Source organism: Esox lucius, chromosome 12 (assembly GCF_011004845.1).
Source record: "Esox lucius isolate fEsoLuc1 chromosome 12, fEsoLuc1.pri, whole genome shotgun sequence".
NCBI lineage: Eukaryota > Metazoa > Chordata > Actinopteri > Esociformes > Esocidae > Esox > Esox lucius.
The window spans coordinates 13827944-13854219 of record NC_047580.1 but is presented as its reverse complement, the minus strand read 5'-3'; the positions used below and the strand labels follow the sequence as shown (position 1 = coordinate 13854219).

Below are 26276 nucleotides of genomic sequence, written 5' to 3'. Positions count from 1 at the left end.
GATCCAACAGAAAGTGACGCATGCCAGTCCAGAGGGAATTAGTTCCCACCATGATGACATATTTTTGTTGTTATTTTGCTCAATATGTATTAAAGGAGTGCTGTACAAAGTGTATCTAATAAAGATAGCTACATAGTATTTTTCACAAAATAAACTGACCATTACAGAGTTGTTTTACATTTACTGTAAAAAACAAACAAAGAAAAAACATGTCAAAACAATGCAATCTCCTTTACATACACTTACAGTTTAAGCTTGTTTTGGCAAAAATAAATATACAAATCAGTCAATTAACACAGATCAAGTTGCTTTTTGAGTTTAAATCATTGACTGTGAGTGTCTGTTTTGGTTTGGATACACAGTTGCATTCAATGTGTTGTGAAGCAAAGTCCAGATTAAAGTTGCATTAGGTATAATAAACAATCACCCAATTACTGTCACTCTCATTGGCCAATACTTTAGATATCAATAGATTTCACAGAGATTATGTCCCACTACAACATGGTTCATCCAAATATACTGTATTTTTTCTACAAATCAGTTAGTGATAGTGTATGAATTTAATATGTATTTAATTACAAATTTTAAGCACACCATTAGCAATTGCACAAAAAAAATGAATGGAGTTTTTGTTTTTCAAAATAAACTGCAATAGTCAATCTTCCTTGATACAATGTTCTGAAATCTGTCTTTGTTCATGTAGTGGGAGAACACGCTCTAGTAGTGCTGCCACTTACGTCTGACCCCTCATCCATTTTCTTATCTGTGGCATTTTAGGTATTTCCTGACTTAAGGAAGTTCATTCCTTTGTAGGCAAAAGAGGAGAAGATGACACAGAATAGATACTGTAGATCAGCCTCTTACTAGAGCTCTCTCTGGGGATCTGTGTGCTTGTAAACCAGTGTGGCATTGGAAGAAGTGGGATCTGGCATATTACATACAGTCTTTTAATTAAAGGCGTTTCATCGTGGTAAATGGGGTAACCGTGGTGATGCCAGAGCCAGGTACCGAGCCGTCAGAGCGCGGCAAGCAACGCATGTTTCCTGTGGTGACGATGCACTGAAGGGGCCACAGCACAATAACCGCCATCAGCACCATTAGCGTGATGAAGAGGAGAAGCCTCTTCCAGTCGGTCATGCACTCCACGAAACCCATGCGGTGGGGTCGCGTCTGAGCAGGGACCTCATCTGCTTTGCTGGCCCCGATGTCGATGCAAACACAGAAGGCAGAGGTGGAGCTAGAGGCTCCGGGGCCAGCGTCCAGGTCCCGCTTGTAGCACAGCTTCTCCCCGTCCAGCCACACAGGCTCCTCGTGCTGTTGGTGGCTGGGCAGTTTACACAGGACCTCCCGGCTGGTGGCTAGGGCCGGAGGACCCTCCTCAGGTATCGGGGTCGGGTGGCGGCAGAAGGGACAGAGGATGTTGCTGCTGCCTCCTCCTTCCTGCTCTTGGAGGGAAATCGCCGTGAGGCGCGACAGGCACTCCAGACAGAAAGTGTGGGTGCATTGCAGCAGCTTGGGCGTCTTGAAGACGTTGTCGTAGGTGTTGTAACAGATAGAGCACTCTGGCTGGCTGACCACCGATACCTTCTTGTCCCAGTCCACTTTGTCTTCCTGGGGCAGAAACTGGGTGTGCCACACCTGAGGGATCTGTGCCATGTTATCTATCCGTTTCTCCCTTTCTTTGTCTGTGGCTTGGTACTCCCTTTTCCCCCCTTTCTCTTCTGTGTCCCTGTGGATTCTCTGAGAATGAATGAATGACAGGATATCTCGTATTAATGTACAGTATTGATACATTTTCTAGCCTATTCCTTCAGTATAACAGGGTAAAATCAATTTTTAACGCAGTGCAGTGTGAACATAATCTCAAATGGTTAGTAGCATTTTACTGTCAGTATTTCAGGTTTGTGGCACCATGAAGTAACATTTGTGTTCCAATCATGACACTATTCCATTCTGAACTATTCTTAGGAGATTTATATTATACAGTATTTGCAAATACATGACAAATACATTATTTATTAACAATAAACATAATTAACATTTTAAGTACAGTGCTGTATGTACTTATCCTAAGTCAGACCACACCAACACGTAATTCCCGGCTTATTGTACTTCATACAGCACAGGGATGTTTGATGCCCATTCACTTTGATGTTGTAGCTCCAACTAAACCCACTGTAAAGGCCCTCAGTAATGTAATGTCTGTAATGTAATTGTAAAGACATGCTCTTGCATCCTCTTTCCACTTCACCACTTTCACAGCATTTAATGTTGGGAAAATACATATGAGACCCCCTTTACTTCAGTACAGGGGCATGGTATTCTCTCCAGGGTGTGCTTTCCTACTCTACTCAGTCTGAAACACCAATGACTGCACATCCAATGTCTCATCTGACAAACCACTCAAGTTTGCAAATGACACCCCTCTGGTCATATTCTTTACTGACAACAAAGAATTTGTTTATCGTCCAGTGGTATGATGTAGTCTCAACAATCTGAAACTCAACAGTCAAAACAGTGAATGTGTTGGTCAACTACAGAAAATATTTGTGAGGGTGATTCTTCAGCTGTAAATAAGACTGAATCACTCTAATTCCTTCGGACCATCATCCACTGTAAACTGCATGGTTATAAAACAGTAGTGACTAAGATGAAGCCTAACCGGATATAATATTAGTGGATTAAACTATAACCCAAACTGTACATCATAGTCCATCCTCACTTTCTCCATAACCTCCTAGTTCCCTTTTGGACAGTTACCAGGTGCAAGATGCTTTAAATGAAGGCTTGCTCTTCGCTTTTCAGATTCTTTGCTGAGCAGTAAGATACCCATATATTAAGAATATAGACCTGAATATGAAAACAAAAGCATTATTCTACATTCAGGGAATTTACCAATGGGTGTTGAGTGTAATGATAGGTTGGTATCGTGGTTTTTGCAAACACAAACTATACTCTCATCTAGCTAACAGGTGGTTACAGATTTTGGTAAATGTAAAAGTAATGAAGGCTATCACTAAGACTTGAGATTTGGAGAGCAGACCATGCCACATGGATTTGCTAGTTTTGGGCAAGGGTCTGTGGGACCGTGGTAAATGTATCAGGTTAAACATTAACGTTTGCTGTGCCTTCCCTACCCTTCGGGGGAATGACAGTGTCATCAATTGCCAAGGCTTAGCGTTGTTCTGCCAAGAGATAATGGCGCTTCTGGTTATTTACGATTCTGATTATTTAGGACAGGACAGCTGGTAGAGACGCTATTTCCTCCTGCCCCAGAAGGTAAGAATGTTATGACCAAGTCTAGAGATGTGTGCCACTTAATGGGTTTTTCAGAGTCTACAAGTTCTGACCAAGTTTCCAATCTGTTTGTCCATTTCAAAGCAGTAGATTCTGACGTTTCTGGTTGTCCTATTCATGTTTTCCAAAATCATTGATGCCTTTGAGTCTGGTTAGATTAGAGTCTGGTGGTGCAGTTGAGGTAGAAGACACTGCAACACTGCACTGCTGCTCTCCCATAATCCAACAGTCACCGGGAATCACAGTGTCTGTTTCTCCCTGCCTGTTAGTCGTAGCACAGGGGAGAATAGTTTCACTCCGTCTTAACCAAATTTCGCCTAGACAATTCAGTGAAGCTCTTCAGCAGCCTACATGTCCTGAGGATGACCCTTTGGGCCAATATGGGGGCATCCATTCCATTGCCTATGGGCACTAACCTGGTGGAGGGACCCCTGGCTAGTACAGCAGGGGCGAGCTGATCACAGTGCCTCTTCTGTGGCATTGAGATGCACTGTGCATGGGTGACTTGGAGGTAACTCATTATTCAGGCTCCTTCCCTTTCTCCACAAAACTCAGACTTCAACTTGATTGAATGTCTCTGCGGAGACCTGATGATCACGGTTCACTGATATACCCAATCCAATCTGACAGAGCTTGAGAGAATCTACAAGGAAGTATGTGAGAAATTGCCCAAATCCAGGTGTGCAAAGCTGGTGGAGGCATACCCAAGGGGGCTGGAAGCTGTGATCACTGCCAAAAGTGTTTCTACAATGTTCTGAAAATGAAGTCAATACTTAATTAAATACATAAGATACTTTGTTTTGTTTTTTTCACTAAATTGGCACAGCTTTCTAAAAACATGTTTTTGCTTTGTAATTATTGGGTTATGTGTGTAAACTAATAGCAAAAATGAATGTAATACTTTTTAAACGAAGCCTGTAACACAACAGAATGTGGAAAAAGTGAAGAGGTCTGTATAATTTCCGAAGACACTGTATACACGTTGGTGTAGTGTAAATCCAATGCATGTTGACAGGCAATTCCAATGGCCAACTCCTACTCTGCCAGCGTAGCCAGAGCTGCAGGTGTTCCCCACACCCCAGGGAGGCAGTCCCTCCGCTGTCCCTGTCTTTCTCTGTCCGGCCAGCTGACACAATGTGCCTGCTTGTTCTATTTCTCCTTTCATCGTTTCATCTACCCTTGGCATTCCTGAAGCACCAGCCTCTGCCCAGGCCTCTTCTTTTTTCTCTAACTCTCAATATTGCTCTCCCTCTCAGATATGTCACAGACAGCAACAACTGAAGACCCTTGGAAGCAGTCATTCTGGACCCCTTTCTCTGAAGGGTTTAGCACTAATCAAAGTCTGCTAACTACAATACAGCGTACTGCTCGGATTTTGGAAGATATGGCAAACAATCCATAAACTGGTGATTATGAGAATGTCTGTGGCCTGTGGGCTTTGATCCAACCTTCATCTACACATACATATACTTTGGATATGCGTTGTTTAACTTTCACAGCACTCAATATGGATTGCAGTTATCCTTTGTCCAATGGCTATAACTTCAAGGTAAGGAATCAAAATCGCAATGTGTAAAATGGACTGTATTTCTACAACAGTTGAACCGCACTTTTATATGAACATGGGTGACTGCTGAAAAACACCCTGTTTACTCTACAATCCCACATCCATTGTTTGTGCTTCAAACATTAACAGAGCCCCAGGCCAAAACCGTAATGCTATTTACAGTGCGTTGCTCAGGGGCACAAAGTTGTGGGACCATTAACAGTAGTCATTAACCTAATCTGGGTCAGGCAAGTATTTCCTGATTATCTACCCCAGGACCATAAGGAAGACAGGAGAGCATCTGCTTTGGCTCCACACTGGTGCACTCTGAAGTTTGAACCGAACACTTCCTCCTTGCCCTGCCTGTCACCAAACAACACACTGACTATCAGCAGCACCTTTTCTCCCTGCGGCCGGTTGACTGGCCTGGTTTTGTGACGGCCAAATGTAAACATGCAGGGTGAGCTGAGACAGTTCACAAATCACTGTTGTTTCAGATCATCAAAGTGGAACCGTGGGCACATCATAACGTCCGTAACATTATTTTAACTTAAAATTTGCATTATAACTTTTAAACCTATTATAAATGCATTTAAGGGATTATAAGTCAAAACACAACCGTGATAGTGTTACCAGGCAAATGTTAAGTACAGTGGGAAACAATATGTACAATGCAAGCCAGTGGCAGTGTGTTGACTTTTTAGGGCAGCAGCCGTTGTGTTCATCTGACAAGCGTATCCATTGTCTTCTTCAGCTGTGTGTATTTTGAGGTCATTTGGTTCTACAGTTAAACTGCCTTTCTCTTGAATTGCTGCTCTACCTGTTCCACAATTTAAAAGGAAAAGTAAGTAGACTTTGAACTTGAGCGTTTAGTTGCTGCATACTTTGCATATGGATGGGTAAGTTGACTGAATGTGAAAAAGTAATAAAAAATTTACTATTTATAATTATATTTACACATTAGCTCACAGTATCTCACATTATCTCTTAATTGTTGCTACTTTCCATAACAGATTTTGCATCAGAATATAACCCAAAACATTGTCTGCAGCCTTAATGTATAAGCTAAACAAATTTTACATAGTTCTTCATCACGTTTGTTCTTACCTGTACAGTTAGGATGTTCCAGATTACTCTCTCTGTCTTTGTAGTGTATTAAAGAACTCTCTGGTTTGGTCCAACCTTCTATAGACGAAAACACATCTTTAGATCAAGTTCTATGACTGCGGGGTCCCACAGAGGAGGTAATCCCCGGTCCTTGGGTGCTATGCCAGGTTTTACACGTGAAAGTCAAGCTGTTGCAGGTGTGCTCACAAAGCTTTCATTAGTAGCCTCAGTGCAAGCATCAGCATACGCCTGGGGGTCCTACTCTCACTGTATCCCTTGGTCGTCTCTCACCTGCCCCGCTCAGACTTCTCACTTTTCAGCTCTCTATGTAAATGACATTGATATGCAGGAACAGTAAGTTGGCCCTGAGGGAGTTTTCAAGGTGAAGGAGGAGGAGTCATGTAGGGGAGGGGCTAAGGAGACTCCACGTGGAGGGAGAGACACTTTGGCTCGGTACCTGAAACTCCCATTCAACCACCTTGCTTCATTCCCTCTCTCTGACTGTCTCTCCCTCACACTGTATGTCCCACCAACATGCACCAGCACAAACACCCTGAGACTCTCAAATCCAATAAGATGTTGCTATTGCTTTTATCCTATGATAAACTACCACATTGTCGTGGGGGATTACCTGTGCACCTTACTGCCAAACGTCTGGCAAACAGGATATAAGCTTCTGTAACTGTTCTGACTTAAACAAGCCTAGTTGTACAGTGGCTCTCAAAAGTATTCACCCACCCTGGACTTTTCCACATTTGGATTGTTTCACATGACATCAAAGTGAATTTAATTCAGATTTTTTTGCCACTGATCAACATAAGAAATCCATTATGTCAAAGTGAAAAAAATACATTTTTTTTTTTTGAAATTAATTACAAATACAAAACCTTTATTTGATATGTTGTAGAGGCACCTTTAGCAGCAGTTACAGTCATAAGTCTATTTGAATAAGTCAACCAGCTTTGCTCATCTGGACACAACAATTCTTGACCTTTGTTCGTTTCAAAATTGTCTCTGAACCTTTGGCAAACAGCAATTTTCTATTTTGACAAATTAGATTGAGGTCCAGACTTTGACTGATCCACTCCAGGATATTTTTTGGGGCCAATCCAGTGTTGGACATTGTCCTACTGGAAGATTAATCTTCTCCCTAGTCTCAGGTCTCTTATAGACTACAGGTTTTCTTCCAAGATTTATTTTACACATGGTCTGCCACATGCCTTCTAGCAGATTCTAGGTGTGATTCAATGTAAGTTGCTTTCTTTTTACCACCTTCCCATAAGGGCCACTTTTGTGAAGCACCAGGGCTATTGTTGCAGTATGCAAAGTGTCTCCCAGCTCAGCCGTGGATAACTGTAACTCCCACAGTCCTTTTGGTGGCTTTCCTGCCTTGTGCACCTCCCCTCTGGATACTCAGTTTTCGAGGATGGCCTGTTCTAGACAGATTCACAGAGTATTCTCTGAATTTCTTAATAATGGACTTGTACAAGAATAGCACAAACCAACTGTGGGATTTCCAAGAGGCCGATGACTTGAAGCTGAAATCAGGTGTGAATAATATGGTTTTGGGCCGTTGGTAATACCTTGGGATAGTGATGTCAGCTGTTGTGTCCTATACCTGTTATTAAGTAACAGAAATGCAAATTCTGCTGTATGAAATCAGCACAGTAATGCATTGATTGTGAAGGTCTGGGGGCTTGAAGGTGGGAGGGAGGGGGAAAGTACACTAATAAATAAACATACTTCCCAACATAAAACTAGCCTGGTGACATGCTATGTTTGAACTTGTACATCTTAATTGAAGACAGCTGAGAATACACACACCAAGACATCTTAAAGCTTTTACAATGGCCATCAAAGTCCCCTGAAACCCCATTGAAAACCTGTGGGGTGAGTCTGAAACATATTCATTATCCACTATCCCTGACACCCCCTTGACCCTTACCCTAGAACTTACTCTAAACATGTTTCTTATCAACAGGAAGTAATATTTTCAACAAACTTTCAAAGAAGTATCAATAGAATATGAATGGATGGAAATTTGGACTCTGAAAATATAACAGTATAACCTAAAAACTATTCCTTGATCATGATTTATTTTTCTTTTAACAATTTTCACTCAATTAAACTTTAGGTTCATTAGATTTTTTTTGTGTAAGATCAAGCTGAAAAACAAAATGTTGTCACTGCCTTTCTTTCATATTTAAATAGGTTGTCAATAATTCTATAAGGGACTGTACTGAAGACCACATGTTTTTCCTCCAGAAAGCTGCCAGTGTTAAAGTCAACCAATATTGTTGTTAAAGGAGTAAATCAAAAGCTTTTGATGTAAATTTATTAGCTTAAGTTCAGTAAACATACACAGCTCATAATAATTAAGGGAACATGTCATCATCACAGTATAACACCAAGTCAATTAAACTTCAGGGATATCACTCTGTCCAGTTAGGAAGCATACGTGACTGTGAATCAGTGTTATCTGTTTTGGTGCAAATGAAACTGACAACAGGTGCACTGTAGAGGCAAAAGCAAGACAACCCCTAAAAAGGGAATGGTTTTGAGGTGGTTGCCACAGACAATTGATCTGTCCTTAACCTTCCTGACTGATTATTCTCTACTTTTATGTTTTACTGGTGTCCTTGTCACTAATGGTAGCATGAGGTGGTACCTGCAGCCCATTCAGGTTGCACAGGTAGTCCAGCTCCTCCAGGATGGCACATCCATGCGTGCCGTCACAAGGTTTGCTGTGTCTCCCAATACAGTCTCAAGAGCATGGAGGAGATACCAGGAGATGGGCTGTTACACGAGGAGCGCTGGACAGGGCCGTAGAAGGGCATCAACCCAGCAGCAGGGCCAATATCTGCTCATTTGGGCGAGGAGGAACAGGAGGAGCACTGCCAGAGCCCTCCGGCAGGCTACTGGTGTGTTTCTTACCAAACTGTCAGAAATAGACACTATGAGACAGACACACATGTGACAGACGTGAAAGAGTCTGGAAATGCCATTGAGAACGTTATGCTGCCTGCAAAGTCATCCAGCGTGACTGGTTTGCAACGTGGGGGCCATACACACAACTGAGTCACATCATGAGTTGCTATGATGAAATTCACACAAGTTGGAACAGCCAGTCTTTTCAGTTATTTACTTTGATGTTCAGTGTGAGGTTGAACAATGTACAGTACAGATTTTGATCATTAATATATTTTGTTCATTGAGACCTGTGTGATTTAAAGGTTCCCTTCATTTTTTTTGAACAGTGTACAAAGCAAATCTCAGCTGGCAGCTAACTTCTTGTTATTCAGATTTAATTGAGGGCATGAGATTGACAGTAGATGAAAACTTTGTTACTGGCCTGAGTTCAAGGTTATTGTCACTGGAGACATCAGAAATGGCATTGGTAAGGGCAAGGAAAGGATAATGGCAATACATACAAAATATAGCTGCATGATATATATGCAGCAATTAATCGCTGTTCTACATGTATGCAACCCTGAGTCAATAGAACAAATGGTTTGTCATGTAAATGCATTCAGGAAAAAAAATATTTACTGAAGTAAACATGGTGTGCTTGCCAGCTTGTTTACATTAATGACATCATGTGAAAATAATCTGGTTTGTTCCATCTAGCTTGAACAGTCCAAAATATATTTTTTATGGTTAAATCAAAATTATGGAAATACAAAATATAAAACAAAGCTGATTTGTTCTCTCAAGATTGAATAGTTCAGAAGATACTGTGTTGGGTTAATTAATGCTAATTACGTAAATTGATACAGTCATAGCTGATTTTTCAGTTTGGATAGCCTAAAGGGGAAGAAAAGATGGTATGGTCTCTCTATCTAGAACACTTCACGATATAGGGTTGATTCATGTTAATCATGTTAATTATGCTAATTAGTATAGTCATAGTACATTTTTAAATGTGTTAGTATTTGTTCAACAGACTCTGTTTTAGGTACGTGTTAAACCAAATAAGACGGCACTAAGCTTTTCCAATACTTTTAGTTAACTTAATTTTTATTCTTTATGTATGGAAAGCTTGATGGAATGTATTCAGAACATTACACTAACTAAATTCTGCGTGATGCGTCAAGATGATAATTTTTAACCATTGTGGTTTCAGTGTGAATTAAATGTTTTGTGTAACAAGGGAGAAGGGTGCCCTCTGGTGGTATAAAGCATCAATGCACTGTACTTTCAAGAAGTGACCTAATCACTGACTTGGAGGTAAATGAACGGACAAGACAGGGTTTTCACTCTATTGCTCTCAGTGATTGATTTAACAAAATAATGAAGGAAGCAGATTTAAAGTACAACATTTGGGCCATGTTTGCACACACTAATTTAGTGTGTGTGTGATTGAATGACCAATGGGACACTTAATTAAGCAGAAATACACAAGTTGCCGGTTTTTGGATGGTTCTGCAAAATCATTCAAAAACCATCCAAAAAATACAAGTAATGTAGATATTTTTCTCAGCAATCTTCACATTGAAAACAAATGTATGGCTATTTATGGTTTGCATAACATTTCCATGTTAAAGTCATTTTATTTCAATTTTAAAATAAAACAGGTCATTCTGAACAATGAAATTCTTGTGACATGGCACATGAAATCTATGCATTAAGAATTAGGAAATGTATATAGCAAAAATATACATAACAATGTAAACTAGCAGAAATTTTAAAGACTGTAGAATGGTGAATATGAACAAAATGGGTACAAGTATTGAATACTATAAATATAATAAGTGTAATATGCCTAAAAATAGTACATTAAAATATACTAAGGTACATAGAAAGACATCAGAGCATTTGGAATGTTCATATGATCATAGATCAGTCTTGCTGGTTGAGAAGCCTTATGGCATGAGGGCAAAAACTGTGAGTCTAGAAGTGCGTGCTCCGATGCTCCAGTAGTGTCTACCAGACAGCAGCAGTGTGAACAGACCACAGCCTGGGTGGCTGTAATCTTTGATGTTCCGTGCTTTCCTAACATCATGTATGGTAGATGCCTCGCATGGAGAGGAAAACTGTAACTTGGCAATCCAGAAACAGCACCGTCTTCTTGGTAATCAGCTCAGAAAGATAAATATATGTAATGTGTCTGTGTAGTTTGTAATACATCAGCCACAGCATTATTATGCACTTGACAATGTTTAAGTGATACTCCATGTCAGATTTGTTATTATTACCCTTCTACTTTTCACCGACCATCTTTATGAGTCACTCAAAAAAGATCCCTAATCTTTGTTGTTGAATTTGTGATTGAAATGTGTACTAAAGCTAATTGATCACTGCATAGCAAGGGAAAACTCCTCCCCCTTGATACTGCCACTGATTACAAAAACAATTACTAATTGCGCTGACCCTTAAACCTTGTAGATCACCAATCATCTAGCAGCAAGTTATTTCCTTTAGCAGTGAAGTGGACTATTGAAAATATATGCCCCTAACTAGGAAGACACAATGTTAGACACCAAGTTATTACTCTTTACCACTTGGTAGATCAGGCCTATTTCAAAACCACACCATGGAGCCCATTATTGGCATTATTCCACTTGAAGTAACATCTTGCAATACTTCCAATAGGGCACCTTTATTTTGAAGATGAAACATTGGGGCTATTGTGTCCAAACGTTATGGTAACTAGCTTCAGTTGAAGTGGGCAGTACCTCGACCTAGCGATACCCTATTGTTGCGTTCTAGCGTATTTACATTTATTTCCATAGGGAAATCCTAACAGAGCTCGCGTGTACAGTAATTCAATTTGTCCTGCACGAATACCGTTGTTTTTACATTGGCTAAATGAAAACATCCCAACCATGTTTAAATATTGTAATTTGGAATGATTCCACTATTCGTATCAATTTGCGACTATTTCAATTGGAGACTATTACTTTGAAGACTAACGCAGATTCCACTATTTTGGCAAATGCTTGTAGTGGCTAGCTTCACTCGTTTTGCATGACTGGATTGAAGGTAGTAGCCAAATCAGCACACCAGTCAGTCCTCTTTTAGGCTTGACACTGTGGACGGATGATGCCTATTTTAGGTTAATACGTATGTGAGTACAGTACAAATGACGTCGTTATGAAGACTATTTTCAATGGTGCAGGTAAACGCAAAAGACATGTACCTGTACATTTAATTTCTTAAGCAGTTCGTAACTAGCTAGCTAACGTTTGCTAGTATAACTAGCCAACACTGGTAGCTACAGTAGTTAGCTATCTACATGACAACAGCTTCCTATTAGCTGAAGATCGCTAGATCCCTACCTACTTACGGATAATCATTCAATAGAAACGAAATAATTTGTTGTTGGGAGGTATTATACACAAGTAGACGTGCAAGATTTCATGTACGGACTTAATTAGTTGTTGTAGCTAGGTAAATTGCAGAGCTTTCTTCTAACGTTAGCCTACTTTATCTGCTCATTACAGATGCTTCCTGGTGTAAGTAGCTAAACAGGATACTGAAGTAATATCAGATCCAACATGTTATGCTTCTTACGGTGTGTGTTACTGTTATAGATCATAACGTTAATTGGGAAACGTACTGTTCATGGTAGTGTTAGCTAGGTTAGCTCGTCTCTTTAGGCTGTTTTGGTGTTCAGTAACGCGTTACAGTAATTAATTGCTTTTGTAATTGATGTAACTGAAGTATCTAGCCATTCTAACTAACGTTAACCACTGACGCCCACTTTTCACAGTCAACTTTTAACTGCGGTAGGCCTAACATTAACTTAACATTATTTCTAGTTAGTTTTTCTTTCTTGTTAGACCTTTGTTCCACACGCACTGACTGCACATAGAATGACAATCATCAAACATCTGAAACCATAATAGAAAACTAGCTTATTTGCTATATTTATCCCCGTGGGTGTGGATTGTGCAGGTGGAGATTGGTGGAAACAGTAGAGTGGAGAGTGGATCTGCTGCACCATGTACTCTGACTGGCGCTCGCTGCACCTAGTGGTGCAGAGTGACCAGGGCCACCTCAGTGTCCTGCACACATTCCCTAAAGGCGTGGGGCTGGAGGTGGCCAATGCAGTGGTTAAGCCCTTGGGGACGACCATGAGCCCTGTGGCCACAGAGAACATCCTGAAAACCGACAAAGAGGTGAGAGGCTTACCATTGATGTGGACTGGAATGAATAGTGCCCGAGAACAGACAAACAAACAGATAAAAAACAGACAAAACAAGACACTCACAGATAGTACATTCCTTTCATTGGCCTCAAGTTGTTAGTGAATAATGGGCCTCGCAAGGTCTGCGGTGTCTCTTAGGCGTAGTAGACTAAATAAATGCAACGCACTTGTCTTTACACAGTGGAAACAGTATACGAAATGTATGTGTATATCTCAAATACATGTAATACTTCTGAAAATGCAGGTCATGAAATATATAGGGTGAATCAGGTATAGCTGTTTCTCTGAGGTGAACTGTTTCTCTACAGGTGAAGTGGACCATGGAGGTGCTGTGCTATGGCCTAACTCTTCCCCTGGAGGGGGACACGGTGAAGCTATGTGTGGACGTGTACACAGACTGGATGATGGCCCTGGTGACACAGAGAGACTCCATCCCACAGCCGGTGGTGAAGGAGCCAAACCTGTATGTCCAGGTCATCCTGAAGCACCTGTACAACGTCTTCCTACCCAGGTACGGGGCTGAGTGCGGCATGATTTTCCCATATGTTGACCGTGATTGAGTGACAACTTGGTGATTAGTGTTGGTGGTGGGGGGGGGGGTGAGATCCATGCCTTTACATTTGGTCGTATAGTTCTGACAATATCGTTTTGATCTCTTCTATATAGTATTTCAGTAAACTACCCAATCAGTTAATGTTGAAGCAAGATGTAAATGTGATGTATAATCAAGATCTTTCCGGGTAACTGAGACCCAGGAATTCATGACCAGTCTTTAGTGCACTGTCTGAATGAAATGACATGGAAAAAAGTAAGCTATGGTGGTTTATTCACGTTGCCTGTTTATTGAGTGTTTCCTCTTATAAGTGCGTTAATGTTAGCATAGTTTAGCAGAATACTCCTACAGTAGTGAGCACACACTTCTCATTAGCCCACATCACTGGTTGTGTGAGTGCCATGCTGCATCATCTGAGCTTTCACGGAACAATATCAGGTCAATGGGACAAGGTGTAATTCCACACTTCTCCCCCAATCAGAACGCGTGTACATCCCCTTAGGGCAGTAACAACTAATCAATGAAAATCGATAACGTTGATAACAAAAATTGTTGGTAACGAATGGCATTATAGAGTCATGTCTACACAAGACGCAGCAAAAAAATACATTATGGAAGATGGTGGAGGATAACACCATAGCAAAGTTGTGAGAAAAAAAAGCTCAAAGTACCGTATGGGACCACTTTAAGAACTCTACAAAAGTAGTTTGTTGCAAACGCAGAACAAATGAGCAACGCAGAACTCTCATGGCACGGGAGCATGACTTTAATGCATGAGCATTTAGATAGAAAACACGTTGTAGCTGTGATGACAGAATATGAATAGTGCTTTCGTTATATGTAATCATGGAGTTATGTTTTTAATTGAGAAATAGTTCATCTTGAATGCACTGCTGAGGTAACATTCAGTTCTTCACCAACAAACTGGTGATCTACTTGAGCAGTTGAGCAGCTCCATCCAGCTAACCATTCACGATGTTACTGATGAATTGACCCATTATTGTCACATTTGGTGAGTTCTATATTCATCCACAGCAGAAATGTTGAGGCATTTAAATGCATTACAATTTCCAATAATATTTACAGTATCTGTCAAAAGTCTCTCAACCAGCTTCATGATACTCTGGAATGCTTTTTCAACACTCATGAAAATGATATCATGATAACCCTTTAGTTTTTGCACATGTTCTTATTTGTTTTCTAACTACTGCCTACAGTTGTTTTAATTAAGGCATTGTAAAAGGATAAGAAACACAAATCTTGTTTATTTTAAATAAAATACTTTCAATTGATTCTGGAGTTGATGTATTTTATCTATCCATTTAATCAATGAAAAAAATGTATAAAAAAGAAAATATCTAAATAGTTGTCAGTTGCAACCCCCCCCCCCCCCCCCCTCACCCTTATACACTACTTGTCTTTATATCTCTCTGACACACCTTCTGTTGACCACCCCCTTTTTTAGGCCAGAACAACACAGTCTGAGTCACATCCGGCTGTGCCAGCAGGTGTTGACAGCGGTGCAGAAGCTGGCCAGGGAGTCTGTCTCCATGGTGAGGGAGACCTGGGAGGTTCTTCTGCTCCTCCTCCTCCGGATCAATGACACACTACTGGCTCCTCCCACCATTGGAGGTAAGCCCTGTCCTCTCACATCCAGCCACTTTCTCAGTTTTTCAGGATCAGGTTCATTTGGCCAAGGAACTTTGATATCATGTTTTGTAACAAAACACAAATTATCCTTCTTGTTCCTGGTTGTCCCTCATTTCCGTTTGCTTATTACTGGTATAAAATGAACACCTTTGGTTACTTTTATGTACTTCATGATGATGCTTTGCCAGCTGGCAATCAGTGCTTCAAAACAAGGCTACATCAGTGAAATAGTCACTGACTGAACTTTGAGTTAATGAAAGGTTCAACAAATACAAGAAACGATTAATGCTTGGTCGGTGTCGGTGCCTAGTGGGTGTGGCAGAGAAGCTGGCAGAGAAGCTGATGGCAGTGCTGTTTGAGGTGTGGCTACTGGCCTGCGCCCGCTGCTTTCCCACTCCGCCCTACTGGAAGACCGCCAGAGAAATGCTGGCCAACTGGCGGCACCATCCCCCTGTAGTGGAGCAGTGGAGCAGGGTGGCCTGTGCTCTCACCTCCAGGTAACTGATTTAATCCAGACTGTAACCTGATCCTAGAGCTATGTACTTAGCCTCCATTTAACTGACTTAATCCAGACTGTAGCCTGATCCTAGAGCTATGTGTTTAGCCTCCAGGTAACTCAGTGGTTCACCAACCTCTCCTGGGTCCACCTCAGCCATTCCATCTATTAGATGTATTCCAGAGCTAGCACACCTGAATCAACTTAACTAATTAACAAACCCTTCCTTGTTGAATCAGGTGAGCTAGCTCTGGGATACATCTTAAAGAAGGAATGGCTGGGGGGGCCCCAGGAGAGGTTTGGGAACCACTGCGGTAACTGACTTAATCCAAAATGTAACCAGGTCCTGGATCTATGTGATTAGCCTCCAGGTAACTGACTTAATCCAAAATGTCTCCTGATTCTAGACTGTAGCCTGATCAAATCAGTAGATCTGGGAAATCCAGTTAATCATGTTTCTTTACATTTTATCTTGAATCTAGTCCAGATAGATAATGCTTAACAGATTGGGACATGGCGTTGACTTGCTACCTGTTCTAAAAACGACTATGTCCTAACTAGACAACCTAAAACGTCTTTTGCAAATTCAGGTTATTCCACTTTTGGACAGGTCTGCCAGGTGGCATTTTGCCTGTAAAGGTTCTTCTGCTGACATTTAAACTAATAATGTACAGGTGGTTCAGTGCAAGTAGCAGAGATATGTTATCTGCCTTTTGATTTACAGGAAAGATAAGTGTGGACACAATATAAGAAATGGGCCGAATTATGTGCCTGTGTCTTTTCCATTCAGGATGCTGCGATTCACCCAGGGCCCCTCGTTCCCTCAGTTTAAAGTCCCTGAGGAGGACACCAACCTAATTCCAGTGGAGATGGACAACGACTGTGTGGCACAGACTTGGTTCCGCTTCCTCCACATGCTGAGGTAGAGATCTTCTGTTTCTGTGGAAAAGTGGAGAGTTGCTGCCTTCTGTTGTCATTCATTTTATATTTATCATGGTAAATATGAATATAAAAATACACTTCTAGATCTCCAGACTGCAGCCATGTAATGCCATTTTGTGCGGAAAACATAAGGGGAGTAGGGCTGGTGAATATTGCACTTTTTAAACATCCACGTTCTTTGTACAGAAATTAATTAGTAGAACAACAAAGGGAATTTCCCTCATGATTCTCATAGTGTCTGTCTGCTGGTATGAGTGAGCAACTCACCCCCATGTGGCTGGTTGATTCCTTCTAGCACAAAAAAAATCATGCCCCCATCCCACAAATAACAGCATCAAAGTTAATTCAATTGATTATCTATATTGTTAGTCAAATTACAATAATACTTTTTTTTAATTGAAATGTGCAGTTAAATGTTTTCTGTATCATGCTGCCCTATTTGTAAGATATCTACTATATATCTTTTTTTTAAGGTTTTCATTTTCTATTCTCAACCCTAAATATTGAGCTCAAAACAGTTTTACTATCAACATCTTATCGATTTGAAATAGCGATACACACATGTGGAAATATTGTCCTCTTGGCACCTCTATCCTACAGTCCTGTGTGAGTGAGGACCTCTTCTTTCTGACCAAATACATTTCCCCCACTTGCAATAAAAACATGGCTAAATTGGAGTGCAATAGTATTATATTTTAATAGGCATTAATGGGACTAACTTTGCTGGGGATGGTCACTCAAAGCCTATGGGATATATATGTAGGGCTTTGGGAGTGACACAGGGAGCTTATGGTAAACACAAGCCTAGGAAATGGGTGGTTTTCTCACCACATTGGTTTGAAGCGTTCTTTTCAAAACTCTGGCACTTGGTTCACCTTAGTTTGGTTCATTTGAAATGGTGTGAACCCTTTCTACCGTCCAAACCAATCTTTGTGTCTCACTGTATTTAATGTAATTTGATGTTCATTATCGATTCCCTATTCCCTATGTTTCCATGGGAATAGCCAACGAACGCTGAAACATCTGTTTTTGGGAGTAACGGCTTGATGGATAAGTTGCGAGTCCTGTCCCTTGTGGTTTCCATAGCAACCCTGTGGACCTGAGTAACCCAACGTTGGTAAGCACCACGCCCAAGTTCCAGGAACAGTTCCTGAACTCCAGCGGCATCCCCCACGAGGTGGTGCTCCACCCCTGCCTCAGGCAGCTTCCACTGATCTTCTTCCGGGCCATGCGGGGGGTCAGCACACTGGTGGAGGCCTTTCTAGGTGAGAAGAGCTCTGTGTTGCGGTGCATTCAGGATCTGGGACCATTTAAGCCCTCCGTTCTCACTGAAAGGCTGTTTACTTTCAGGGATTTACTGAATGTAAATCTAATAGACCCCCACACCCTGGTCTGAATTTGTCTTTGTCAGTAGTTTGAACTGATCAGAGCATCTGCTTAAATCACCGTAGTGTGACATGTTTTAAATTGCAGGTTACCTCGTGAATATACGAATCGTTAGCAGCATTAACCGAGTGTGGCTCTTGGGATCCGTCCCTTCTCCGCAGGCATCTCACGGCTCCGGGCTGACAGTGCCCCACCCACGCCGGTCAACAGACTGAGCATGTCCCCACCCTCCAACAACACCACCCCTCCACACAGCCGCAAGCAGAGGCACACCGTGGTCACCAAAACCACCAGCAAGAGTTCCAATGTGAGTAACTGTATAGCCTACACCAATCCCATTCTACGTCATCATGGCCGCTATTCTGCTTAGGCCTGCGTCATCACCCAATTTCCGCAGATCTGGTTTCAAGTATTATTTCTGTTCCTTTCAGTACTTTGGCGTCTGTCTGGAGTTCTAGATTGGGCAAGGTTTGCACTTGTGTTGAGATAGAAACACAGAAATCCCGGTTTTTAATAGCTTTCCGTTCAACTCCAGTGAATCTTACTGTAGGTCGCCCTGGATAAGAGCATGTTTTAAATGACAAAAATGTAAATGAATTGCCGGTTTCCGAACTCTGCTAACCCACTTTATTGACCAGTCTTCCCACCGACCCCTCCACTTCAGGTCATCGCAGCCCAGCCGGCCAAAGTGTCTGTGTCGCAGCAGTCGTCATCGTCCCCAACCCTGCTGGCCAGCCCCAACCAGAGCAGCTGGGAAACGCGGCCCCTGCCCGCCCCCAACAGGCCCAAGGTCAACAGCATCCTCAACCTGTTCGGCCAGTGGCTGTTTGACGCGGCCCTGGTGCACTGCAAGCTCCACAGCAGCCTCAGCCGAGACCCCAGCATGACTGGTGAGCACTGACCCTGTCCTGCCTGACTGGATAGACACGCTGCAATCGCAGGTGCTTGGGGAGGTTGGGTTCCATTGGGAGTTGCGTGTGTGTGCGTTTCCTGTGTCTGGATCATATTTTCCCATCAAGCACTATGTGGAGACTCCATTGACTTCAGGAAGATAATGCATTAGTCTAACATTTTATTAAATCTTTTCATGTCTCTTGGTGGTTTTATATAGTCTTGTGACTTATGAGCGTAGGATATGATAAAACGATGGGGTGACTGTTTCTCAGTGTTGCTCCAGTAGATCCATATCCTAGGGGATCTTAAACTATTCATCTATAATACCAGTCTAAAGTTTGGATTAACTTACCCATTTACTTGAGTTAACTTTTTCCAAAGTCTGTTCCAAAGTCTGCATACCCTTAGTTCTTAATATTGTGTACAGTCTTTTGTAATAGTTGTCTATGAGGCGGCAAATTCTTGCAGGTGGTATAGCTGCCCATTCGTCTTGGCAAAGTGCTTCCAGGTCATTCAAAGTCTTTGGTCTTCTTGCATGAACTGCATGTTTGAGATCTCCCCTGAGTGACTCGATGATGTTAAGGTCAGGAGACTGTGATGGCCACTCCAGAACCTTCACCTTTTTCTGTTGTAACCCCTGGAGGGTCAACTTGGCTTTGTTCTTAGGGTCATTGTCGTGTTGGAGAGTCCAAGAGAGTCACAGGTGCAGCTTTCGTGCCGTAGAATGCAAATTGTCTGCCAGTATTTTCTGATAACATGCTGCATTCATCTTGCCATCAATTTTCATGAGATTCCAAGTGCCTTTAGAGCTCACAGACCCCCAAAACATCAGTGAGCCACCACCATGCTTCACAGTGGGGATGGTATTATGTTCACTCTAGATCTTTTTGACCCCTCTCCAAACATAGCGCTTATGGTTGTGACCATAAAGCTCTATTTTGGTCTCGTCACTCCAAATTAGTGTGCCAGAAGCTGTGTATCATGTCAAGGTGTTGTCGGGCATATTGTAACCAGGCTTTTTTTGTGGCATTGCCGCAGTAAAGGCTTCTATCTGGCAACCCGACCATGTAGCTCATTTTTGTTCAATTATCATCGTATTGTGCTCTTTGAAACAACCACACCATCTTTTTCCAGAGCATTCTGTATTTCTCCTGAGGTTACCTTTGGGTTTTTCTTTGTATCCCAAACAATTCTTTTGGCAGTTGTGGCTGAACTCCTTGGTCTACCTGGCCTTGGCTTGGTATAAAGAGATCCCTGATTTTCCACTTCTTAATAAGTGATTGATCAGTACTGACTTGCATTTGCAAGGCTTTTGATATCTTTTGATATCCTTTTCCATTACTGTGTTACGCAGGTCTTTTTACAGTTCTTTTCTGCTCCCCATGGCTCAGTATCTAGCCTGCTCAGCGCATCCACGTGAGAGCTAGCAATCTCTCTGTTTACACAGACAATAATTGCAATTTAAAAGCCACAGGTGTGGGAAATTCCCCTTTAATTGCCATTTTTACCTGTGTGTGTCACCTTGTGTGTCTGTGACAAGGCCAAACAAGGGGTATGTAAACTTTTGATCAGGGCCATTTAGGTGATTTCTGTTATCATTATGAATCAAAAAGGAGCCAAACAACTATCATAAATGTCTTCACATGATCACTATCCTTAAATAAAATACATTGTTTTTGCATGATCAGTCATATTTTCAAAATCAATGCCAAAATTTCACAATTTCTGCTGGGGTTTGCAAACTTATGTGCACTGTATGTACAATATTGCAAAAGAATGTATTTATTCTGTACAGGTTTTTTATTCTTACATTTTTTTTTCCTCTTAATCCACTGTAAGGAAGACCCAGGTATAATGGCACTTAGTTTGGGGAAAGACCTGCAATAATATGGTTCTTCAAAATCAGGCTTGAGGAAATCTGATTGAGGACATTAAGATAGAAAAAGAAGGCAATTTGACCATGATCCCCAAGGACTCTTATCTCTTCATGTTTTCATTTTGGTGTGTCTGTCCTGCATGCCAACTCTTGTCTGCTATGTTGGATGTTTCAGCAGCTTTGGGGTGGCAGGTCATCCATTGAGCAGAAAAAACACAATTCATGCTTTAAGAATGAATTGAGAAAAATACTGAAATGCTTTGATTTGTGTCTCTACTATTTCTGTTATCTTTCAGCCTCTTTTATCCAAATTCTCCTTTCTTATAAATCTTGTAAGTAGGAGCCGTGACTTTTCTCTTGACTCGCAATCTGTTCTTTAAATCCTGTTTTGGTTTAATTTCTCCATGGTCATCATTGCCAGTCATCGTTATGTTTTATGTCATGGTCATTTGAGCGTTGCACCAACATTCTCTAAATGTTAAGCGGTTGGAAATTTAATGGGAGCACACAGCCTCGGCACTGTCCAGATTGCTGCCAGTTTCAGACGATGGCACTATTTCAGTTACTTTAAAAAAAAAGAATCCACTAATTATTATTATTATTTATATTTTTTTGCCCTGGATTTAGCTCATAGTTCTCTTATGATTTGTCCTCCTGTTGTCCATTCACATATTACTTTTTGTTGATGTTTCATTCCTCAATGCATGTGGCGAATGTTTGTACCTTGAGTAATGTCATCATTATGCTCGTATAAGGGAGCTGACACAGATTTTGCAGTTATCCAGTTCTTGAAAAGGTTGTTCAGTCTTAACATAATTGACAAAGTGCGACATGAATGTTTAAAATATAGATTGAGTGGCCCCAGAGGCAGATCCTCAGGCATGCTTTGATGTTAAGCAGTACAATGTGTAGGTGCTGGCATTTCAGTGTTACAGCGAAAGTTCCCTTGCTGATTGAACTTTTAATTACATTTCACGTTAATGTTTCAAACTCCAATTCCCTTCGCTTAGCCCAGTGGTTCCCAACTCAAGTCCTCCATTACCCCCAACCGTACACATTTTTATTGGAGCTCCAGCCAAGCACAGCTGATTCAAGTTGTCAACGTATTATCAGGCCCTTATTGACTTGAGTTTGCCTACAAATATGTGCTGTTCGGGGTACTCAAAGACCGGAGTTGGAAACCACTGGCTTAGCCCTTGATAACAATTTTTTGGCAAACTCTGTTGTTCAGAAGACCCTTTGTGTGTGTTTGTGTGCTGCGTGTACAGTATTTACCTTTGTATGGTTACGTTGTTATATTTATGCAGACAGCCACCTGTCTCATTCTGGTGTTCTTTAACTCCTGTCACTCCTCCTGTCTGTTCCCCAGCCATAGCCACTCAGGTGGGTCTGGAGCTGAGAAGGAAGGGTTCCCAGATGTCCACTGACTCTGTGGTGTCCAACCCAATGTTCGATGCCAATGAGTTCCCAGAGAGCTTTGAGGCTGGGCGTGCTGAGGCCTGCGGCACCTTGTGCCGCATCTTCTGCAGTAAGAAGACTGAAGAGGATATTCTACCAGTCTACCTTTCCAGGTAAACTGGCAGAATCATGCTAATTTACTAGCATACTTGAATAGTTGCATGCTAAGCCTATTTGCTAGAATGCTAAACTAATGTTCTACCACGTGACAAACGTGCCTGTACGTCTGCAGAACTGCTGCATGTAGGGCAACTTGTGGAGCTAGCTTAGCTCTGGGCCTGTGGAGCTAGCTTAGCTCTGGGCCTGTGGAGCTAGCTTAGCTCTGGGCTTTAATTATTTATAGCTACCTGGACTAATGTTTTAATCTGCTGCAAGTTCAGTTACTGTGAATCTGTTTTTGGTCTAAAATATTGTCTTTCCCTGCAGGTTCTACATGGTTCTGATACAGGGCCTCCAAATCCGGGATTTCATCTGCAGACCTGTGCTGGCCAGCATCATTCTCAACTCCTCCTCTTTGTTCTGCTCTGACCTGAAGGGCGTCAATGTGGTGGTCCCCTACTTCATCTCAGCTTTGGAGACCATTTTGCCAGACCGGTGACCATACAAAATATATCTAATGTATATTTGTCTAAATTGGCCAAACTTGAACAAGGCTTACTGACTACATAAACTAGATTTAAAATGACCAAATAGTTTATGTAAGTCAAATCAAACGGAATGTGACCCCTGCACCGAACACTGAAGTTTTTCAGTTCAGTACGTTTAATGTAGGAAATCTATTCCAAGTCATCCCAAAAAGAATGAAACATTATGATGTGGGGTTTTACTGTAATGTAAGCATAACATATTTATTTTTTTAAATACAATCTCTTTTTGAGGTGCAGTGTTGAATATATTTATATCTTCTGGCCTTCTGACGATCTGCTGAAAATAAGTTGTCCCGTGGCCAAATTGAGTGGCCTATTCCTGCTCTAGTAAAGCTAACTCTAGGATACTGTCCCTCTCTGCTCCAGGGAGTTGTCTAAGTTCAAGCCCTACGTGAACCCCACAGATCTGAGGAGAGCTTCCATACAAATCCTGCTGGCCATGTTGCCTCTTCCACACCACTTTGGCAACATCCAATCTGAGGTATATCTCTTTCAAGTTCCAATGTTGACTACTGTGTTAACAGCAGTGGTCACAATGGCTTGTGACAACTGCATGCTCTAGTCTTGTCACAAACATTTGAATGTAATTGTTTCCTGATGTGTAGGTTCTTCTGGAGGGGAAGTTCAGTGAAGATGATGGGTCACCTCATGACCAGTCCGTTTCCTTCCTGTCCCTGAGACTACGTCTGGTCAATATCCTCATCGGAGCCCTGCAGACGGAGACGGACCCCTACAACACCCAGCTCATTTTAGGTCTTCAACTGTCACTATCGTTTTCCACCATCATTTCTGTCATTATTTCTTCGGGTCTTTTCTATCCTTAGTTTTCTCTTTACCTTGCTCTTTCCTCCTGTTTGTTCCAAACTTGTTCTTTGTCGTCTTTATCCCCTTTTTGACTGTAGTTGACTCCAGCCTTTTCAGACTTTACTTTACATAACAGTATCCTTCCCAACTTGCTTTTTTCGCAATTCTTTTTCGTAGCCTCTGTAAAGCATAAATTCAATGGACATTTTTCGGGCTTGCGGTAGTTCCATGGAGTTTAGGGTGTGTGAAATATTTAGCTGTTTTCACAGTGAAGAATGATCGGCTGGCAATGGTGTAAAAGGGCTTGATGAATACAAATGTTGTAGGCTTGTTAATGCACTAGGGCTTGTTTGTGATGTACATTCTTTTTATGCTGTCTTGTTCAGCTCCTTGTTGGACTAGTGTACTTTTGGGACCGCATGGAGCAGAGTGTATCTTGTCAGAGATATGACCTTTAATTCAAAAGAGGTTACATATATTGTTTCAGGAGATAAAACATGTTTTGTTACTTTTACCTCAACTTGGTCTGTGACTTAATTGCAAATCAAGTTAGTCAAAGAAATCACGAAGCTAGGCTGGTAACAATCTGTTTTGTTGACTAAACCTAGCTGCCGGACATTATTCCCTTTAGAAAATGCCAAGCACTGCAGTGTCTGTTTCACAAAGACTCTGGCCACTAGAATCCATTTTAAAGCAGTTACGGGCCGATACCAATTGGGGGACAATTTATTGATGCATCCTTGAACAAAGAGAAAGGGAGAATGTTCCCTCAACTGTTCCAAAATACATTGTTTTATGAACTCGGGATGTTGTTAACTAGGCAAAATAAACAAGCTGTCAAGCTTTAAAACATGATCTATAAATGTTTTACTACAATACATCAGTGTAAAATGTAACCGTATCAAAATCTTTGGGATTACAAATTGCATGCGTTATTGTTAATGCCTGCCTGAAATTAACACTTCACATAATGCGTTTAAAGAAACTTCTCATATGGCCACCCATCCCATATTAGTGCAGAATACTAATTTAAGCCGTGTGAATTACCAGTCAAACCTGATTGTTTGGAAAACTCAGAGCAGTAACAAATGCCCTGCCCTGCCGGACAAAAATACAGCCCTCTGTCCCTTTTACCTCTTCATGTCTTAAATCCATAATTTTCATATTTCCAGGTGCAATGCTCAATATTGTTCAAGACTCTGCACTGCTGGAATCCATAGGTGCCCAAACTGAAACGGTACAACCTTGGTTCTATGGCCTACCTACTCTCATTGACATACAAATAAATCTGGGTCAGCGTGTTGCAGTAAAGTGGTGTGTGGAGGCTAAGGCCCTGGTTTCCTGTGTTTGTGTGGTACCAGGGCAGTGTGGATGGCAGCAACACTGGGCACAGCCGCACCAGCAGTGGAATCAGCTTCACTAGCACTGGCACAGAGGCCACCAGCCCAGACTCCGAGCGCCCGTCCCAGGCTCTACTCCGTGACTATGGTAAAAGAGTACAATAAATTATGTGGCATTAGCATGATGGCCATTATTTGACTGTTAGCTTAAAGTTAGCATTAGCATGGTAACAATTACGTTGACCTAAGCTATTGCCGCCATGTTACTTGCTAATCATTACTGCTGTAGCCATATAACACATGTTGAATGTTTTTAATGTTACCGTTAATAAGTACTAACTCCATCTGGTTAGTCTTCTAAAAATGCAACACTTATTTTCATAGCCAACGTGGGAAAAGTGATATACAGGGTTAAAAAGTGCTGGGTAAAAAGGATCTGTATGTGGTGCAACCATTCTTATTTGTTGTGATGCTGTGCTGCTGTGCTGCAAGAGTGGGTGAAGACTATCCTTCGATGCTTAACGACTGCATGTCCTAAGTTTAAGAGACTGATAAAGTTCTCCGAAAAATGTCTTACCATACTGCGTGAATTCTAATGTTTTTGCATGTTCAGTTGCACATGGAAGGTGACATAGAACAAGATATTAGACAGTTAGTTCTAACTGGCAGCTTTGTTCTCTCTGTCTTGCTTCGGTGGTGGTTGTTTCGGTGGTGGTGTTTCGGTGGTGGTTGTTTCGGGGTTTACATCCTCTAGCTTTTCCAGATACGGCTGCCGGCCTCCTTGTGCGCAGCATCCACCTGGTCACCCAGAGGCTGAACTCCCAGTGGAGGTCTGACATGAGCATCTCTCTGGCCGCCCTGGAGCTGCTGGCCGGCCTGGCCAAGGTGAAGGCGAGCGTGGACTCGGCGGACCGGAAGCGCGCGCTCGGCTCGGTCTGCGGTTACATTGTGTACCAATGCAGTCGTCCGGCACCCCTTCACTCCAGAGACCTCCACTCTATGATCGTCGCGGCCTTCCAGTGCCTGTGTGTGTGGCTGACTGAGCATCCCAACATGCTGGATGAGAAGGTAGTGCACCTCTGTCTTCAGTGAAAATGGAAAAGGAACACTTTTTATAGTAGCCTTATTTC

General features: G+C 41.8%; 2 protein-coding genes across 7 annotated transcripts in view; one reads left to right on the top strand and one right to left on the bottom strand.

Moving 5' to 3' along the window:
- Window positions 1–230: 230 nt before the first annotated feature.
- Window positions 231–6293, bottom strand: LOC105013920 (RING finger protein 223). The gene is made up of 2 exons (XM_010875794.3): window positions 5951–6293; window positions 231–1740 (listed from the first exon to the last, which is right to left on the bottom strand). The coding sequence occupies exon 2, from the start codon at window positions 1654–1656 to the stop codon at window positions 952–954; it is 705 nt and encodes a 234-aa protein (XP_010874096.2). The 5' UTR covers window positions 1657–1740; window positions 5951–6293; the 3' UTR covers window positions 231–951.
- A 5323-nt stretch (window positions 6294–11616) lies between these two features.
- The window catches only part of LOC105013918 (ral GTPase-activating protein subunit beta), a 33953-nt gene continuing 19293 nt past the window's right edge, over window positions 11617–26276 (top strand). The window contains exons 1-16 of one of the 6 annotated variants that reach the window (XM_020051935.3): window positions 11617–12068; window positions 12848–13071; window positions 13409–13611; window positions 15119–15285; window positions 15614–15800; window positions 16590–16721; window positions 17828–18006; window positions 18289–18434; window positions 18792–19017; window positions 22267–22468; window positions 22782–22949; window positions 23369–23483; window positions 23608–23755; window positions 24979–25043; window positions 25168–25294; window positions 25901–26214. In XM_020051935.3, the coding sequence (XP_019907494.2) occupies window positions 12895–13071; window positions 13409–13611; window positions 15119–15285; window positions 15614–15800; window positions 16590–16721; window positions 17828–18006; window positions 18289–18434; window positions 18792–19017; window positions 22267–22468; window positions 22782–22949; window positions 23369–23483; window positions 23608–23755; window positions 24979–25043; window positions 25168–25294; window positions 25901–26214 (2556 nt within the window). In that variant the 5' untranslated portion in view covers window positions 11617–12068; window positions 12848–12894. The remainder of the gene's footprint in view (window positions 12069–12847; window positions 13072–13408; window positions 13612–15118; window positions 15286–15613; window positions 15801–16589; window positions 16722–17827; window positions 18007–18288; window positions 18435–18791; window positions 19018–22266; window positions 22469–22781; window positions 22950–23368; window positions 23484–23607; window positions 23756–24978; window positions 25044–25167; window positions 25295–25900; window positions 26215–26276) is intronic. The other 5 variants (XM_020051934.3, XM_010875791.5, XM_010875790.5 and 2 more) reach the window with 5 other exon arrangements.